The sequence below is a fragment of the Pseudophryne corroboree genome, chromosome 1 (assembly GCF_028390025.1).
Source record: "Pseudophryne corroboree isolate aPseCor3 chromosome 1, aPseCor3.hap2, whole genome shotgun sequence".
NCBI lineage: Eukaryota > Metazoa > Chordata > Amphibia > Anura > Myobatrachidae > Pseudophryne > Pseudophryne corroboree.
This window is the reverse complement of record NC_086444.1, coordinates 87,380,178-87,399,672: the sequence shown is the minus strand read 5'-3', so window position 1 is coordinate 87,399,672 and position 19,495 is coordinate 87,380,178. Positions and strand designations below refer to the sequence as shown.

At 46.6% G+C, this 19,495-nt stretch overlaps 1 protein-coding gene across 1 annotated transcript in view; it reads left to right on the top strand.

Moving 5' to 3' along the window:
• Positions 1–19,495, top strand: part of RICTOR (RPTOR independent companion of MTOR complex 2) — a 291,482-nt gene that overhangs the window by 203,011 nt on the left and 68,976 nt on the right. Inside the window, exons 10-13 of the mRNA XM_063961244.1 lie at positions 8,239–8,306; positions 16,409–16,491; positions 16,763–16,850; positions 18,333–18,423. Of these exons, the coding sequence (XP_063817314.1) occupies positions 8,239–8,306; positions 16,409–16,491; positions 16,763–16,850; positions 18,333–18,423 (330 nt within the window). The remainder of the gene's footprint in view (positions 1–8,238; positions 8,307–16,408; positions 16,492–16,762; positions 16,851–18,332; positions 18,424–19,495) is intronic.

Sequence of the window (19,495 nt, the reverse complement as noted above, 5' to 3'; positions counted from 1 at the left end):
CTGATTTTTTATCCAGATAAATTAGTTCTCAGAACTAGATCTGGGTATCTTCCGAAGGTGGTGTCTAAATTCCACCTTCATGAAGAAATTGTCGACCCGGCTTTCCAGGTACCGGGCCTTTCTGCGGGAGATGTATCGCTGGACGTGGTCCGTGCATTAAGGATCTACTTGGATCATACCAGTGCCATCAGAAAGACAGATTCTCTTTTCATTTTCTTCACAAGAGAGGATGGTCTGCTGAAAAGCAGACACTGGCAAGATGGCTTCGGATGACAATTTCAGAAGCATATTCTCAAGCTAATCTCCCTGTTCCAGCTAATGTCTCTGCTTACTCTACTCGTAAGGTAGGTCCATCATGGGCAGCACAAAGTGGTGCTTCAGCTGAACAGATATGTAATGCAGCCACATGGTCTTCCATTAACACATTCATTAGGCATTATGCCATGTATACCTTTGGCTCTCATGATGCTGAATTTGGGCAAAGGATTCTCCTGTCCAATCAGGAGCATCCCCACCACTAAATTGCTTTGGGAAATCCCATTGTTATCCTGTGGATAATCTGTGGACCCTGCCGAAGAAATATACGTTATGGTAAGAACTTAACGTTGATAACGGTATTTCTCTAACGTCCTAGTGGATGCTGGGGACTCCGTAAGGACCATGGGGAATAGACGGGCTCCGCAGGAGACGGGGCACTCTAAGAAAGAATTAGGACTACTGGTGTGCACTGGCTCCTCCCTCTATGTCCCTCCTCCAGACCTCAGTTAGAATCTGTGCCCGGTCAGAGCTGGGTGCACTTTAGTGGGCTCTCCTGAGCTTGCTAATAAGAAAGTATTTTATTAGGATTTTTTTATTTTCAGAGAGATCTGCTGGCAACAGACTCTCTGCTACGTGGGACTGAGGGGAGAGAAGCAAACCTACTAACTGCGGATAGGTTGCGCTTCTTAGGCTACTGGACACCATTAGCTCCAGAGGGATCGAACACAGGAACTCAACCTTGGTCGTCCGTTCCCGGAGCCACGCCGCCGTCCCCCTCGCAGAGCCAGAAGACAGAAGCCGGCGAATGAAGCAAGAAGACATCAAAATCGGCGGCAGAAGACTCCTGTCTTCATATGAGGTAGCGCACAGCACTGCAGCTGTGCGCCATTGCTCCCACACTAACCCACACACTCCGGTCACTGTAGGGTGCAGGGCGCGGGGGGGGGGGCATATATACAGCTGGGCACTATATATATGCATGAGCCCCCACCATTATTTTACACAAAATCGCGGGACAGAAGCCCGCCGCTGAGGGGGCGGGGCTTCTTCCTCAGCACTCACCAGCGCCATTCCTTCCGGGGCTTCTTCCTCAGCACTCACCAGCGCCATTTTCTCTCCACAGCTCCGTTGAGAGGAAGCTCCCCAGGCTCTCCCCTGCAGAAGCACGATAGAAGAGGGTGAAAAGAGAGGGGGGGCACATAAATTTGGCGTAAAAACAAGATATACAGCAGCTACTGGGTTAACACTGTTACTGTGTGATTCCTGGGTCATATAGTGCTGGGGTGTGTGCTGGCATACTCTCTCTCTCTCTCTCTCTCTCCAAAGGGCCTTGTGGGGGAACTGTCTTCAAATAGAGCATCCCCTGTGTGTGTGGTGTGTCGATACGTGTGTGTCGACATGTCTGAGGTAAAAAGCTCCCCTAAGGAGGAGATAGAGCAAATATGTGTGTGAGGGTGTCTTCGTCGACAACGCCGACACCTGTTGGATATGTGTAATTAAGTGCTGAGGTGAATTTATTGCACATAAGATTAGAGAACAGACAGGAAATCTACCCATGTCTGTCCCTTTGTCGCAGAGACCTTCAGTGTCTCTCAATGCTCACTATCCAAAATAATAAACACTGATGTCGACACGGAGATTGTCTCCAGTGTCGACTACGATAATGCAAAGTTACAGCCAAAATGGCAGAAAAGTATTCAATATATGATTATTGGAAGGAAAGATGATTTGCATATCACTGATGACTCATCTGTCCCTGACACAAGGGTACACATGTTTAAGGGGAAGAAAGCTGAGGTAAATTTCCCTCCTCTCATGATGAAAAAGAGCGGGAATCTCCAGACAAGAGACTGCAGTTTCCCACAAAGAATTCTCAGGCAGTATCCTTTCCCCACTAGGGCCAGGATACGATGGGAATCTTCCCCTAGGGTGTCACGTTTGCCCAAAAGGTAACTTGTCGTAACAGCTATTCTCAGGGATCCTGCAGATAGCGTGCACATACTGGTACACTACTCAGACCGGCGATTGTGTCGGCATGGGTTTATAGCGCTGGGGCAGAGTGGACAGGTACCTTATCAGCAGAGATTGAGACCCTAGTATGTAGATATATATAGATATATGTATATACAGAGATATATAGATATATATATTAAAGATGCTGTCTTAAGAGATTTATATATATATATATATATATATATATATATAACATGCCCAAAGAGACATGAGTATACTGGGTCCTAGAGACAAAGCTATGTCGATTTCTGCTTGACGTGTCCTGTAGAATATGCAATGGACAGATGATGTCGACTTAAGAGGCATATGGAAGGCTGAGGATTGTGTGGAGAAGGGTTCTCGGACCTGGTCTCCACAGCTATAGCTGGTAATTCTGTTGTTTTGCCTTGTATTCCTGCACAGCCTAGGAAAGCGCGACATTATCAAATGCAGCCTTTAGAACAAAGAAACAAGAAAGTCCGAGGTGCGTCCTTTCTTGCCAGAGGCGGAAGCAGAGGAAAGAAGCTGCACAACACAGCTAGGTCCCAGGAACAGAAGTCCTCCACGGCCTCTACAAGAATCCACCGCATGTCGCTGGGGCTCCACAGGCGGAGCTAGGCCCGGTGGGGGCACGCCTGCATAAGTTCAGCCACAAGTGGGTTCACTCCCTGTTGGGTCCCTGGGCAATAGATATTGAGTCTCAGGGATGCAAGCTGGACTTGAGAAGATGCCCCCTCACCGACGGCCCTGCCGGCTTCCCCCCACGAGAGGGAAACAGTGTTAACTGCAATTCACAAATTGTATCTTCAGCAGGTGGTGGTCAAGGTTCCCCTCCTTCAACAGGGAAAGGGTTATTATTCGACCATGTTTGTAGTACCGAAACCGGAATTTAAAATTCCTGAACATATACCTGAAAAGGTTCAAGTTCAAGATGGAATCGCTAAGAGCGGTCATCGCAAGCCTGGAAGGGGGGGATTAGATTGTGTCTCTGGACATAAATGATGCATACCTTCATGTCCCCATTTATCCACCTCATCAGGCGTACCTCAGATTTGTGGTACAGGATTGTCATTACCCATTCCAGACGTTGCCGTTTGGTCTGTCCACGGCACCGAGAATATTTACCAAGGTAATGGCAGAAATGATGATGCTTCTGCGAAAGCAAGGAGTTACAATTATCCCATACTTGGACGATCTCCTCATAAAGGCGAGGTCCACAGAGCAGTTGCTGATCAGCGTAGCACACTCTCGGGAGGTGTTGCAACAGCACGACTGGGTTCTGAATATTCCGAAGTCGCAGCTGATTCCTACGACGCATCTGCCCTTCTTGGGCATGATTCTGGACACAGACCAGAAGAAGGTTTTTCTCCCGGCGGAGAAGGCTCAGGAGCTCGTGACTCTGGTCAGAGGCCTCTTAAAACCAAAACAGGTGTCGGTGCATCAATGCACGCGAGTCCTGGGAAAGATGGTGGCGTCATACGAAGCCATTCCCTTCGGCAGGTTCCATGCGAGGACCTGTCAGTGGGATCTGTTGGACAGGTGGTCCGGATCGCATCTTCAGATGCAGCGGCTGATCACCCTATCCCCCAGGGCCTGGGTGTCTCTCCTGTGGTGGCTGCAGAGTGCTCACCTTATCGAGGGTCGCAGGTTCGGCATTCAGGACTGGGTCCTGGTGACCACGGATGCAAGCCTCCGAGGGTGGGGGGCAATCACACAGGGAAGAAATTTCCAGGGTCTGTGGTCAAGTCAGGAGGCTTGTCTGCACATCAATATCCTGGAACTAAGGGCCATATACAACGCCCTAAGTCAAGCAGAGCCTCTGCTTCGCTACCAACCGGTGCTGATTCAGGCAGACAACATCACCGCAGTGGCTCATGTAAACCGCCAAGGCTGCACAAGGAGCAGGGTGGCGATGGCGGAAGCCACCAGAATTCTTCGCGGGGCGGAGAATCATGTAAAAGCACTGTTAGCAGTGTTCATTCCGGGAGTTGACAACTGGGAAGCAGACTTCCTCAGCAGGCACAACCTCCACCCGGGAGAGTGGGGACTTCATGAAGTCTTCACAGAGATTACAAGTCGTTGGGAACTGCCACAGGTGGACATGATCTACAAGTGTATTGCGCCAGGTCAAGAGACCCTCAGGCGATAGCTGTGGACACACTAGTGACACCGTGGGTGTTCCTGTCGGTTTATGTATTTCCTCCTCCTCCTCTCATACCCAAGGTGCTGAGAATCGTAAGAAAAAGAGGAGTGAGAACAATACTCATTGTTCCGGTTTGGCCAAGAAGGACTTGGTATCCGGAATTGCAAGAAATGCTCACAGAGGACCCATGGCCTCTGCCTCTCAGACAGGATCTGTTGCAACAGGGGCCCTGTCTGTTCCAAGACTTACCGCGGCTGCGTTTGACGGCATGGCGGTTGAACGCCGGATCCTAGCAGAAAAAGGCATTCCGGATGAGGTTATTCCTACGCTAATAAAGGCTAGGAAGGACGTAACGGCTAAGCATTATCACCGTATATGGCGAAAATATGTTGCTTGGTGTGAGGCCAGGAATGCCCCTACGGAGGAATTCCAGCTGGTCCGTTTCCTTCACTTCCTACAGTCTGGAGTGACTTTGGGCTTAAAATTGGGGTCCATTGAGGTCCAGATTTCAGCCCTATCCATTTTCTTTCAAAAGGAACTGGCTTCTCTTCCTGAAGTTCAGACGTTTGTAAAGGGAGTGCACCAGTGGCACCTTGGGATCTTAACGTGGTGTTGAGTTTCCTGAAATCCCACTGGTTTGAGCCACTTAAAACCGTGGAGTTAAAATATCTCACGTGGAAGGTGGTCATGCTGTTGGCCTTAGCTTTGGCTAGGCGTGTGTCAGAATTGGCGGCTTTGTCACATAAAAGCCCCTATCTGGTTTTCCATATGGATGAGGCAGAATTACGGACTCGTCCGCAATTTCTGCCAAAAGTGGTGTCATCTTTTCATTTGAACCAACCTATTGTGGTGCCTGCGGCTACTCGTGACTTGGAGGATGCCAAGTTACTAGAGGTAGTCAGGGCTTTGAAGGTTTATGTAGCCAGAACGGCTGGAGTCAGGAAAACTGAGTCGTTGTTTGTCCTGTATGCATCCAACAAGCTGGGTGCTCCTGCTTCAAAGCAAACTATTGCTCGCTGGATCTGTAACACGATTCAGCAGGCTCATTTTGCGGCTGGATTGCCGCCTCCAAAATCAGTAAAAGCCCATTCCACAAGGAAGGTGGGCTCTTCTTGGGCGGCTGCCCGAGGGGTCTCAGCATTACAGCTTTGCCGAGCAGCTACTTGGTCGGGTTCAAACACTTTTGCAAAATTCTACAAGTTTGATACCCTGGCTGAGGAGGACCTTGTGTTTGCTCATTCGGTGCTGCAGAGTCATCCGCACTCTCCCGCCCGTTTGGGAGCTTTGGTATAATCCCCATGGTCCTTACGGAGTCCCCAGCATCCACTAGGACGTTAGAGAAAATAAGATTTTACTTACCGGTAAATCTATTTCTCGTAGTCCGTAGTGGATGCTGGGCGCCCGTCCCAAGTGCGGACTTCTTCTGCAATGCTTGTATATAGTTATTGCTTACATAAGGGTTATGTTATGGTTGCATCAGGTTGGTCTGATGCTCTGTTGTTGTTCATACTGTTAACTGGGTAAGTTTATCACGAGTTATACGGTGTGATTGGTGTGGCTGGTATGAGTCTTACCCTGGATTCCAAAATCCTTTCCTTGTACTGTCAGCTGTTCCGGGCACAGTTTCCTTAACTGAGGTCTGGAGGAGGGACATAGAGGGAGGAGCCAGTGCACACCAGTAGTCCTAATTCTTTCTTAGAGTGCCCTGTCTCCTGCAGAGCCCGTCTATTCCCCATGGTCCTTACGGAGTCCCCAGCATCCACTACGGACTACGAGAAATAGATTTACCGGTAAGTAAAATCTTATTTTCTCCTAAGTCCACCGGATCCACAGGGATTCCACCCTGACGCACCTGATTTGAGGATCCTTTTACTCACTAACCTCTTCCTTCTAGTACGGAAGGGTGTACATGTGTGTTCTCATTGCCTGATTAGAGCTATCTATGATGCTCCTGCCTTGAGCTTTGGAATACAACTGATTTGCCTGAGCCAGGAGGGGATATATGGACGGGCCCGTTGCTTCCTGGGAGGCCGGAAAGCTTTGACCGATTGGTGCAAATCCGCTGTCGCTTCATCATATCCCATTGTTATCCTGTGGACTTAGGAGAAATATCGTTATCAATGGTAAGTTCTTACCATAACGTATATTTTTTTTCTCTGACGTCCTAGTGGATGCTGGGACTTCCGTAAGGACCATGGGGAATAGCGGCTCCGCAGGAGACTGGGCACAAAGTAAAAGCTTTAGGACTAGCTGGTGTGCACTGGCTCCTCCCCCTATGACCCTCCTCCAAGCCTCAGTTAAGATTTTGTGCCCGGCCGAGAAGGGTGCAATCTAGGTGGCTCTCCTGAGCTGCTTAGAAGTAAAAGTATACTTAGGTTTTTTATTTTCAGTGAGTCCTGCTGGCAACAGGCTCACTGCAGCGCGGGACTAAGGGGAGAAGAAGCGAACTCACCTGCGTGCAGAGTGGATTGGGCTTCTTGGCTACTGGACATTAGCTCCAGAGGGACGATCACAGGTTCAGCCTGGATGGGTCCCGGAGCCGCGCCGGCGGCCCCCTTACAGAGCCAGAAGAGCGAAGAGGTCCGGAGAAAGCGTCGGCAGAAGACGTTCCTGTCTTCAGATAAGGTAGCGCACAGCACTGCAGCTGTGCGCCATTGCTCTCAGCACACTTCACACTCCGGTCACTGAGGGTGCAGGGCGCTGGGGGGGAGCAAATTTTGTGGCAGAGCATGATTTGACATGTAGTCCTACAGCAGCTGGAAGACTAGTTTTAGACCTTGATTTCTGTCTTTGGCATATGTGTTAGTATTCCAGATTTAAAATGATGGCTTCTTGTCTGGGTGATGTAGAAGAAAGGTATCGGTATTACAGCTTGTGTTGCACTATTCTACTGAAAATAGAGCTTTCCTTAGTTCACCATAATCTGCTGAATAATGCCCCCAGCCTTCCTGTGTTATTTTGGCCTCCAGCAGTGTGTGATAGGGTGACCTCTGCTGGCCATAACAGTGATGTGTATTACAAGTGACATGAATTCAGGGCAAAGTGAATTATTATGCAGTTTTATTTTGTTTTAGGCAGCATGTAAAATTCTGTACACTACGTGGCAGTTTTAGTAGGCCGTGGGGCAATGCAAAGTGCAGATGGGTCACACACAGCTCTCCACTCTTGTCAGATGCCTGATGCACTAACTTGAGGACCCAGGCCGAGGCTGGAGTTACAGCGAAGGGGACATCATGGAGTTATACATCTCTGTGGGGGCGACGGGGAGAGTCATTATAAACAGTGATGGTGCAATGCGTGCTGTTCTTACTGATCGGCTGCTAAGTGGAAAGTCACACATTTCTTACATAAATAAAAGCATTGAAGTGTGTTATTTCCTTCACATTGCTTCTGGGTAATTGCAGCACCTATAAATACTGTTTCACATGACCAGAGCAGGTGATGGTATGCACAGTCCTGGTTTATCACTGTATAACATCCACTTTGTGATATTTAGAAATAAAACTGCAAGTAATAGCATGTCATCTCTCACTTAACATGTGGGGTTCCAGATTCAATACAGATCTATGCTAACGCCAGTGCCTGCTTATCAAAATCTTTGTAATACTTATTTTATTTTGGAGGCTATTAGCTACATGTAATGGCGAAAAGTTGTTCCAGATGACCCTGTACAGTGAGAATCTCCGGAAATGCGGTGTCTTTTGTACACTGACTTGTTACATTAGCAGTCCCATGACATGCTGTTTGCAGAACCCAAGGTTGCCTTTGGAAAGAGAATTCTTTGATTCCATCCAGGCTTTGAAATAGTTTAGTATGTGTTTTGAGTTTACTATTTTCCTTTTCAGAGAGGACAGAGAGGCCAGATTCCAGGCGAGCAAACTGGGAATTGTAGCTACATTCCGATCGTGGGCAGGTTTGTGCAAGTCTGAGAAATTGCTGTGCTGTAAATGGCATTGTTTTATCCGAATCGCTGATACCGCTTTGCCGATTGTGTGAATGCAGGATTTGGACAGATTTAAACTGTGATTGTGGCAAAATGATATTGAAAAGCCAACACTGATTTCACTGCTATTGCTAAACTAATGTTTTTGTGTACACATACATATATATATATATATATATATATATATATATATATATATATATATATATATATATATGTATGTCATGGGTGTAAAAGAACCATTGGTGTAGTGTTTTTATTTATGGTTTTGTATTGTTATATTGTACATTATTACAGTTCCTAGATTTGCAGCAGATAAATATAAGTACGTAGTATGTATGTACCAACTATTGCACCTCACCTATTACATGGAGAATGAATTTCCCCTAAATCTATCACTGTGTGGGGGAGGGGGTTCAATTGATGCAGAGAACCGGCATAATCGGGGAATTTTGTTATATCTGCCCAGAGACAGGAGAAACAAAATCTATGATAAGCGCCATTTTTTTTTTGCAGCCACATTGTTAAAATGCAGGGATCCAAGATAAGTTCACACAAAAACATGAAAAAAATGTGCATTAATTGAAATGCCTCCCCCAAAAAATTGGGTAAAAAAAAAAACATGAATAAGTTGTTTTTCTGTTTTTTTTGTAGGAAAATTGACAGCGGCTAAATCCTCCTTAGGGGGATATCCAATTAACCGCAGCTTTTTGCCACGGCTAATTGTCCCGTCAGGGACTCTGCTTATCTGGGATTTTGTTTCACCTGCCTCAGACAGCTGAAACCAATTTCCCGTACACAGCCCCGTTTTCATGTGAACATTTTTATGGGCGATGCTAATTCGATAGCCTGTAAAAAAAATATCTGTGAAACATCGGAAAAAAGTGCGAGAAAAGGCTGTTTTTTCGCGCCCGATGATGTTTCACCTCTAATTTGGTACCCCCCTAAGTGGTAAATTTAATATTATGTAATTTGTCAAAGTTGAAGATGATTGGCTGCTTTGACCTATAGATTTTAAACGGCAACTGTACCAAATTCTAAACCAGTATAGCTTATCAATTATTTATGTTGCCGTTTTAAATCCATTGGTCAATCTCTGACGATGATTGATGACTTTGGTAGTTACATAGTGAGGTTGAAAAGAGGCAGACTGCCCATCGGGTTCAACCTGTATGCTGTGTTAAGCTGTTCATATTACAATACACCTGCTGAAGTAATGGTTTAGTTCCAGTTGACAACTATGATTCTTACCACTCCCAGATATTAATGTCTCTATGTTAAATGCTATAACACTGGATAGTTTTTCCAGTTATAAATTTGACCAATCTATTTTTAAATGCATTTACAGAGTCTGCCATTATTACCTTCTTCGGCAGGGAGTTCCAAATCTTTATTGCCCTTACCGTGAAAAACCCTTTCCTACGTTGTGTACAGAATTTTCTCTCCTCTAGCCTCAGCGAGTGCCCACGTGTCCTATACAGAGTTCTTTTAATAAACAAATCCGCTGCTAACTCCTTATAATGACTCTTTACATATTTGAAGATATTAATAATGTCACCTTTTAGACTATTCTTTTCAAGAGAATACATATTTCTCTATAACGTCCCAGTGGATGCTGGGGACTCCGTAAGGACCATGGGGATAGACGGGCTCCGCAGGAGACATGGGCACTTTAAGAAAGAATTTAGGTTCTGGTGTGAACTGGCTCCTCCCTCTATGCCCCTCCTCCAGACCTCAGTTTGATACTGTGCCCAGACGAGCTGGGTGCTTTTCAGTGAGCTCTCCTTAGTTTGCTGAGAGAAAGTATTTTGTTAGGTTTTTTATTTTCAGGGAGCTCTGCTGGCAACAGACTCCCTGCATCGTGGGACTGAGGGGAGAGAAGCAGCCCTACTCTCTGAAGCTAGGTCCTGCTTCTTAGGCTACTGGACACCATTAGCTCCAGAGGGATCGGTACGCAGGATCTCACCCTCGCCGTCCGGTCCCGGAGCCGCGCCGCCGTCCCCCTCGCAGAGCCGGAAGACCGAAGCTGGGTGAGTATGAGAAGCAAAGAAGACTTCACAGGCGGCAGAAGACTCCGTGTTCTTCACTGAGGTAACGCACAGCACTGCAGCTGTGCGCCATTGCTCCACACACCTACACATACTCCGGTCACTGTAAGGGTGCAGGGCGCGGGGGGGGGCGCCCTGGGCAGCATTTGGGACCTCTTTTGGCAAAGTTAAGCATATATACAGCTGGGCACTGTATATATGTATGAGCCCCCGCCAAAAAAATTGCATATTTAAGCGGGACAGAAGCCCGCCGCCGAGGCGGCGGGGCTTCTTCCTCAGCACTCACCAGCGCCATTTTTCTCCACAGCTCCGCTGAGAGGAAGCTCCCCAGGCTCTCCCCTGCAGATACACGGTAGAAGAGGGTAAAAAGAGAGGGGGGGGGGCACATAATTAGGCGCAAAAAGCAATATAAACAGCAGCTACTGGGTTAACATTAAGTTACTGTGTTATTCCTGGGTTTATAGCGCTGGGGTGTGTGCTAGCATACTCTCTCTCGGTCTCTCCAAAGGGCCTTGTGGGGGAACTGTCTTCAGAGAGGGCATTCCCTGTGTGTGTGGTGTGTCGGTATGCTTGTGTCGACATGTCTGATGAGGAATGCTATGTGGAAGCAGAGCGGGAGCAAATTAATGTGGTGTCTCCGCCGACGGCGCCGACACCTGATTGGATGGATATGTGGAAGGTTTTAAATGATAATGTTAATTCCTTGCAAAAAAAGTTAGAAAAAGCTGAAGCCTCGGGACAGTCAGGGTCCCAACCCGTGCCTGATCCTATGTCGCAGACGCCGTCAGGGTCTCAGAAGCGCCCACTATGCCGAACTGTTGACACAGATACCGACATGGATTCTGACTCCAGTGTCGATTACGATGATGCAAAGTTACAGCCAAAATTGGCTAAATCCATCCGGTATATGATTATAATTAAGCAATTAAGGATGTGTTGCACATCACAGAGGAAACCCCAGTCCCTGAGAAGAGGGTGCATATGTATGGGGAAAAGAAGCCGGAGGTAACCTTTCCCCCCTCACACGAGCTAAATGAGTTATGTGAAAAGGCTTGGGATTCTCCAGATAAAAAACTGCAGATTTCCAAAAGGATTCTTATGGCGTATCCTTTCCTGCCAGCGGACAGGTTACGCTGGGAATCCTCCCCTAGGGTGGACAAAGCTTTAACACGCTTATCCAAGAAGGTAACCCTGCTGTCACAGGATACGGCTACCCTCAAAGATGCTGCGGATCGCAAACAGGAGGTTACCCTTAAGTCCATTTATACACATTCAGGTACCTTACTGAGGCCGGCAATCGCGTCGGCCTGGGTGTGTAGTGCTGTAGCAGCATGGACGGATACCTTATCTGAGGAAATTGATACCTTAGACAAGGATACTGTATTGTTGACCCTGGGGCATATTAAAGACGCTGTCCTATTTATGAGAGATGCTCAAAGAGACATTAGTCTACTGGGTTCTAGAATAAATGCTATGTCGATTTCTGCCAGAAGGGTCCTGTGGACGCGGCAGTGGACAGTTGATGCCGACTCAAAAAGGCATATGGAGGTTTTACCTTACAAGGGTGAGGAATTGTTTGGGGAGGGTCTCTCGGACCTGGTCTTCACAGCTACAGCTGGAAAGTCAAATAATTTTTTGCCTTTTATTCCCTCACAGCCTAAGAGAGCACCGTATTATCAAATGCAGTCCTTTCAATCACAAAGAAACAAGAAAGTCCGAGGTGCGTCCTTTCTTGCCAGAGGCAGGGGCAGAGGTAAGAAGCTGCACAACACAGCTAGTTCCCAGGAACAGAAGTCCTCCCCGGCCTCTACAAAATCCACCGCATGACGCTGGGGCTCCACAGGCGGAGCTAGGCCCGGTGGGGGCACGTCTTCGGAATTTCAGCCACAAGTGGGTTCACTCCCTGGTGGATCCCTGGGCGATAGAAATTGTGTCTCAGGGATACAAGCTGGAATTCGAAGAGATGCCTCCTCACCGATACCTCAGATCGGCCCTACCAGCTTCCCCCTACGAGAGGGAAATAGTGTTAACTGCAATTCACAAATTGTATCTTCAACAGGTGGTGGTCAAGGTTCCCCTCCTTCAACAGGGAAGGGGTTATTATTCGACCATGTTTGTAGTCCCAAAACCGGCGGTTCAGTCAGACCCATATTGAATTTAAAATCCCTGAACATATACCTGAAAAGGTTCAAGTTCAAGATGGAATCGCTGAGAGCGGTCATCGCAAGCCTGGAAGGGGGGGATTTTATGGTGTCTCTGGACATAAAGGATGCAAACCTTCATGTCCCCATTTATCCACCTCATCAGGCGTACCTCAGATTTGTAGTACAGGATTGTCATTACCAATTTCAGACGTTGCCGTTTGGTCTCTCCACGGCACCGAGAATATTTACCAAGGTAATGCCGGAAATGATGGTACTCCTGCGGAAGCAATGGGTCACCATTATCCCGTACTTGGACGATCTCATAAAAGCGAGATCAAGAGAGCAGTTGCTGAACAGCGTCGCACTTTCTCTGGAAGTGTTACGGCAACACGGCTGGATTCTGAATATTCCAAAGTCGCAGTTGGTTCCTACGACTCGTCTGCCTTTCCTGGGCATGATTCTGGACACGGACCAGAAAAGGGTTTATCTCCCGATAGAGAAAGCTCAGGAACTTATGACACTGGTCAGGAACCTATTAAAACCAAAACAGGTGTCAGTACATCACTGCACTCGAGTCCTGGGAAAGATGGTGGCATCATACGAGGCCATTCCCTTCGGCAGGTTCCATGCGAGGACCTTTCATTGGGAGTTAATGGACAAGTGGTCCGGATCACATCTTCAGATGCATTAGTTAATCACCCTATCCCCCAGGGCCAGGGTGTCACTCATGTGGTGGCTTGCTGAGCGCTCACCTTCTCGAGGGCCGCAGATTCGGCATTCAGGACTGGGTCCTGGTGACCACGGACGCAAGCCTCCGAGGTTGGGGAGCAGTCACACAGGGAAGAAATTTCCAAGGTCTGTGGTCAAGTCAAGAGACTTGCCTTCACATCAACATCCTGGAACTAAGGGCCATATACAACGCCCTACGTCAAGCGGAGACCCTGCTTCGTGACCAACCGGTTCTGATTCAGTCAGACAACATCACCGCAGTGGCTCATGTAAACCGACAAGGCGGCACAAGGAGCAGGGTGGCGATGGCGGAAGCCACCAGAATTCTTCGCTGGTCGGAGAATTACGTAAGCGCACTGTCAGCAGTGTTCATCCCGGGAGTGGACAACTGGGAAGCAGACTTTCTCAGCAGGCATGACCTCCACCCGGGAGAGTGGGGACTTCATCAGGAAGTCTTCACACAGATTACAAGTCGGTGGGAACTGCCACAGGTGGACATGATGGCATCCCGCCTCAACAAAAAGCTACAGAGGTATTGCGCCAGGTCAAGAGACCCTCAGGCGATAGCTGTGGACGCCCTGGTCACACCGTGAGTGTTCCAGTCGGTCTATGTATTTCCTCCTCTTCCTCTCATACCCAAGGTGCTGAGGATAATAAGAAAAAGAGGAGTGAGAACAATCCTCATTGTTCCAGATTGGCCACGAAGGACTTGGTATCCAGATCTGCAAGAAATGCTCACAGAGGACCCGTGGCCTCTTCCTCTACGACAGGACTTGTTGCAACAGGAGCCCTGTCTGTTCCAAGACTTACCGCGGCTGCGTTTGACGGCATGGCGGTTGAACGCCAGATCCTAGCAGAGAAAGGCATTCCAGATGAGGTCATGCCTACGCTGATAAAGGCTAGGAAGGACGTGACAGCTCAACATTATCACCGTATATGGCGAAAATATGTTGCTTGGTGTGAGGCCAGGAATGCTCCTACGGAGGAATCCAGCTGGGCCGTTTCCTTCACTTCCTACAGTCCGGAGTGACTTTGGGCCTAAAATTGGGTTCCATTAAGGTCCAGATTTCGGCCCTATCCATTTTCTTTCAAAAGGAGTAGGCTTCTCTACCTGAAGTTCAGACGTTTGTTAAGGGAGTGCTGCATATTCAGCCTCCTTTTGTGCCTCCAGTGGCACCTTGGGATCTTAACGTGGTGTTAAGTTTCCTGAAATCCCACTGGTTTGAACCACTTAAAACGGTGGAGTTGAAATATCTCACGTGGAAGGTGGTCATGCTATTAGCCTTGGCTTCGGCTAGGCGTGTGTCATAGTTGGCGGCTTTTTCACATAAAAGCCCCTATCTGGTTTTCCATGTGGATAGAGCAGAATTGCGGCCCCGTCCACAATTTCTGCCGAAAGTGGTTTCATCTTTTCATATAAACCAACCTATTGTGGTGCCTGTGGCTACTACTGACTTGGAGGATTCCGAGTTGCTGGATGTGGTCAGGGCTTTGAAGGTTTATGTAGCCAGAACGGTTAGGGTCAGAAAAACAGAGTCTTTGTTTATCCTGTATGCATCCAACAAGCTTGGTGCTCCTGCTTCAAAGCCAACTATTGCTCGCTGGATCTGTAACACGATTCACTCAACGGCTGGATTGCCGTTACCAAGATCGATTAAGGCCCATTCCACTAGGAAGGTGGGCTCTTCTTGGGCGGCTGCCCGAGGGGTCTCTGCATTACAACTTTGCCGAGCGGCTACTTGGTCAGGTTCAAACACTTTTGCAAAGTTCTACAAGTTTGATACCCTGGCTGAGGAGGACCTCTTGTTTGCTCAATCGGTGCTGCAGAGTCATCCGCACTCTCCCGCCCGTTTGGGAGCTTTGGTATAATCCCCATGGTCCTTACGGAGTCCCCAGCATCCACTAGGACGTTAGAGAAAATAAGATTTTACTTACCGGTAAATCTATTTCTCGTAGTCCGTAGTGGATGCTGGGCGCCCGTCCCAAGTGCGGACTTCTTCTGCAATGCTTGTATATAGTTATTGCTTCAATAAGGGTTATGTTATGGTTGCATCAGGGTTTGACCTGATGCTATGTCGTTTGTCATGCTGTTAACTGGTTGTTTTCACATGTTATACGGTGTGATTGGTGTGGCTGGTATAAATCTTGCCTTGGATTACCAAAATCCTTTCCTTGTACTGTCAGCTCTTCTGGGCACAGTTTCTCTAACTGAGGTCTGGAGGAGGGGCATAGAGGGAGGAGCCAGTGCACACCAGAACCTAAATTCTTTCTTAAAGTGCCCATGTCTCCTGCGGAGCCCTTCTATCCCCATGGTCCTTTCGGAGTCCCCAGCATCCACTACGGACTACGAGAAATAGATTTACCGGTACGTAAAATCTTATTTTATCTAGTAAGCCTTTCCTCGTACTCCAGTGTCTCTAACCCTTTAATCAGTTTAGTAGCGCGCCTTTGAACTCTTTCTAGTTCCCCGATATCTTTTTTATAATATGGTGCCAAAAATTGAACACAATATTCCAGGTGCGGACGTACCAATGATTTGTACAGCGGCATGATTACATCCTCGTCCCTTATCTCAATGCCTCGTTTTATGCACGCTAGCACCTTACTTGCCTTCTTTGCTGCATTTTGACATTGGGTGCTGTTATTAAGCCTATTATCTATGAGCATCCCCAAATCTTTTTCCACCACAGTTACCCCTATATTTTCCCCATTTAGAGTGTAGGGTGCATGTGTGTGTTTTTTGTCCCAAAATGCATGATACACCGTGGGATAGTAAATCAGGCCCAAACTCTCGATGATTCTGTCATTAGCAGCCATCCATTTGTTAAGTCTTTCTTACAGTAACAAGTCACTAATATGTAGTACATTTTCTTTCTAAGTTATGAGGCCCATACACATGAACTTTACTTTAGCTGCTTATCAGTAACATGATCTTTTTGATGCTCAGGGCCAACAGACTTTGAAGTACACACTTACACGTGTAGAATGTTGGATTCTAAGTTCCTTTCATTTACTGTTATTTGTCTTCAAGTTTAACTTGTTATTGGAATCTAGCCAAACGTTTTACATCTTATTAGCCGGTCCTGCATGTCTTAGTTAGTGGCACATAGATATCTCCTGCAACTAGCATGTGTTCTGTGTTCCTTCCTAGGTATCATCAGCCTGTGCAAGCCTGGAAACTCCGGCATCCAGTCTCTGATAGGAGTTCTTTGTATACCAAACATGGAAATACGGGTAGGTTCAAGCAGAATGTTTGTTGTTGAAGTTCAGTGTCAGCCAGTGTCACTTTTACTTTTCATTACACAAGTGTCCGTGGTTTAGTTTCACTTCTGATTTAAAGGGCCAAAAAATTAATAAAATGTTTCTGTGCCAAGTTAGCTCATTTTTTGTTTTATTCACATTTTTAAACATTTCTTCTTTGCTTATTGTGATTTGCCCTCGTATTGAAGAGACATTAGTATGTGTAAGTGTGTGCACTGATTGTGTTGTATTTCTTGTTGTACAGCGAGGTCTTCTTGAGGTACTGTATGAAATATTTCGCCTCCCTCTTCCTGTTGTAACAAAGGACTTTATTGAGGCCCTGTTAAGTGTAGGTAAGTACAGCAGTGAGCGTCCATCTTCTCTGCGTTCTGATGCCATATAATCATTTGTAACAAGCCAAGCATGGATATGGGGTTTTAACGTTTACATTTGATAATGGATAAATTAACAACTTCATTTCACATCGTTCTCCATCTCATCTTGTGGCATCAGTGCTTCTGGTACCTGGCAACTAAGTACCTTGCCATAGTCTGTGGTTTTAATATCAGTCTGCAAAACCTGGCGGCCTTGGCCTGGTTATTATATATAGGTGTGCGGTGTTGCACCCCTGAAGGGCGGTACACACGTAGTGATGTATGCTTAATTTCTAAGCAATCTGACTAGATTGCTAAGAAATGAAGCACGGATCTCTCCGTGTATATGCCCCCATAGCGATAGGGTCACACATAGCTATCGCCGGTTCTAAATCGGCCTGCATGCAAGTACAACCTAGTACAGGCATTCCCTACCGCGTTCCTCAAGGCACACCAACAGTGCAGGTTTTAGTGATATCCAGGCTTCAGCACAGATGGTTAAATCAAAATAACTGAGGTACTAATTAAGTCACCTGTGTTCAAGCCTGGATATCATTAAAACCAGGACTGTTAGTGGCCTTGAGGACCGTGGTTGGGAAACGCTGATCTAGTAGATCGCTCACTTCTCCTCTGGGTGAAGTGAACGTGGCCCCTCCCCACTCAGCACACATCGCGCTGTGTGTACCCCCTTTACTCCTGATCTCCAGTGGGCAGTACCATGCACCAGTCAGTGTGCTCTTTGGCTGCCAGCTCTGTGTTTGTGCCAGAGAAGCAGGCAGGCAGTTTTGCCAGGTCGCTCTCAGTTAGAGTAGCTGGCCTTCAGCTGCCGGTTACTTCTGTATAGTGAAAGCCACAGGCCATCTGACACCCCCTCAATCCAACACTGATGAGACTTCCCAGTTATTCCTCCCCCTTGTTACTAACCTCCCATCTCCTGACTTGCACGCTCACACATTCTCTAATACCGTCATCTACAGGGAAAATAGGGATCTGTCGAGCCTTCTGATTGGCACGTAATAATTCTTTCTTTTCATCACAATATATAATTTATCAAGGAATTTGTGCTGGTATCAATTATGTGACTTTAGTGTATGACAATATTAATTCAGTCCCTTAATTTTAAATAATGATGCTCATTCCCTTGGGATCTCCTCACTTATGAGTGACGTTTAAGCATCTGCTAAGGAGTGGAGAGTCTACATGTGTAGCCTGGAACGCAGTGAAACAGTATTCAGTAACTCGTGTCAGCGAGGGAGAAAGATTGCTTCCTAAGATATTTATAAGGTGGAATTGTCCTCTCACATAAATTCATTTACCCTAGATTATTGTACCTGCGTAATACATTTGGAAAAAGCATTGTTACATTTTTTTCTCTCGATTGTATTATATAGACAAATTACTGTTATAGAAACACATTCTTATTATGTCCCTGTGTTGTTTTGTTTGTGTCCATAATTTAAGACCCAAGTCGCTTTCAAGAGTCTTGGAGGCTTTCGGATGGATTTGTAGCAGCCGAAGCTAAAGATATTCTTCCACATCGGGCACGTTCCAGGTATGTGGTGGGTGGGGGATTTAGTATGATCTGGGAAGAGCTGAAAGCCTGCTGGCACTGTGATAATTTGCCGTGTGTGGTTGCTAATGGTTACAGGAGGATGGATAAGAGTTTAAGCTTAGAGTAGAGTAATAATGACAGTGCGGGTTAGATTGTAGATTTGAGATATTGACTGATTGATCTGTTAGCCTACTACAAAGAAGTAAACCATAGGGGCACATGAGACGCGTTATTTGCTTTGCTATACATTCATAACGATCGATCCATAGCTTATATCTAAAAAGGTTTTTTACTCTTGTATGAAGCTGCCGCTTGCGAGAATTGCATGTGATGCACATATTTGGTAGAGGACCGATGTTGAAACGACACTTTTCTGTAGCGTATTAAAAACAGGTAATAGATTATCTATTGTATAGGTAATATCCTCCAAGTCTTTAATGCGGTTTCCATTGAGATTTAATGATGGCAATGTTTGTATTAAAATGCTACGTATCAGTCAGAGCTTTAACATGACTCAGAACCTATAGTTAGTAGCAGACTATCCTCTGGCTTTATTCCTACATAAAGTAGTCCTACAGTTCAGTTCGTTCCCCATTAGATACTTCTCGGAGGTTAGTAGTATTGGATTGTTGATTATTTTATTCGGACAGAAATTGCCGGGTCACTATTTTATTCGGACAGAAATTGCCGGGTCACTATTTTATTCGGACAGAAATTGCCGGGTCACTATTTTATTCGGACAGAAATTGCCGGGTCACTATTTTATTCGGACAGAAATTGCCGGGTCACTATTTTATTCGGACAGAAATTGCCGGGTCACTATTTTATTCGGACAGAAATTGCCGGGTCACTATTTTATTCGGACAGAAATTGCCGGGTCACTATTTTATTCGGACAGAAATTGCCGGGTCACTATTTTATTCAGACAGAAATTGCCAGGTCACTTTATGTGACATCTGTCCGATGTTTAAAGGAGTTTTAGGCTGTGTCACTGTGTTTGTTTACTCACACAAGGGTGTACGTGTGTCTGTAGTACTTACCTCACTTACCTCTGTTCCTGGGCTGCATTTCA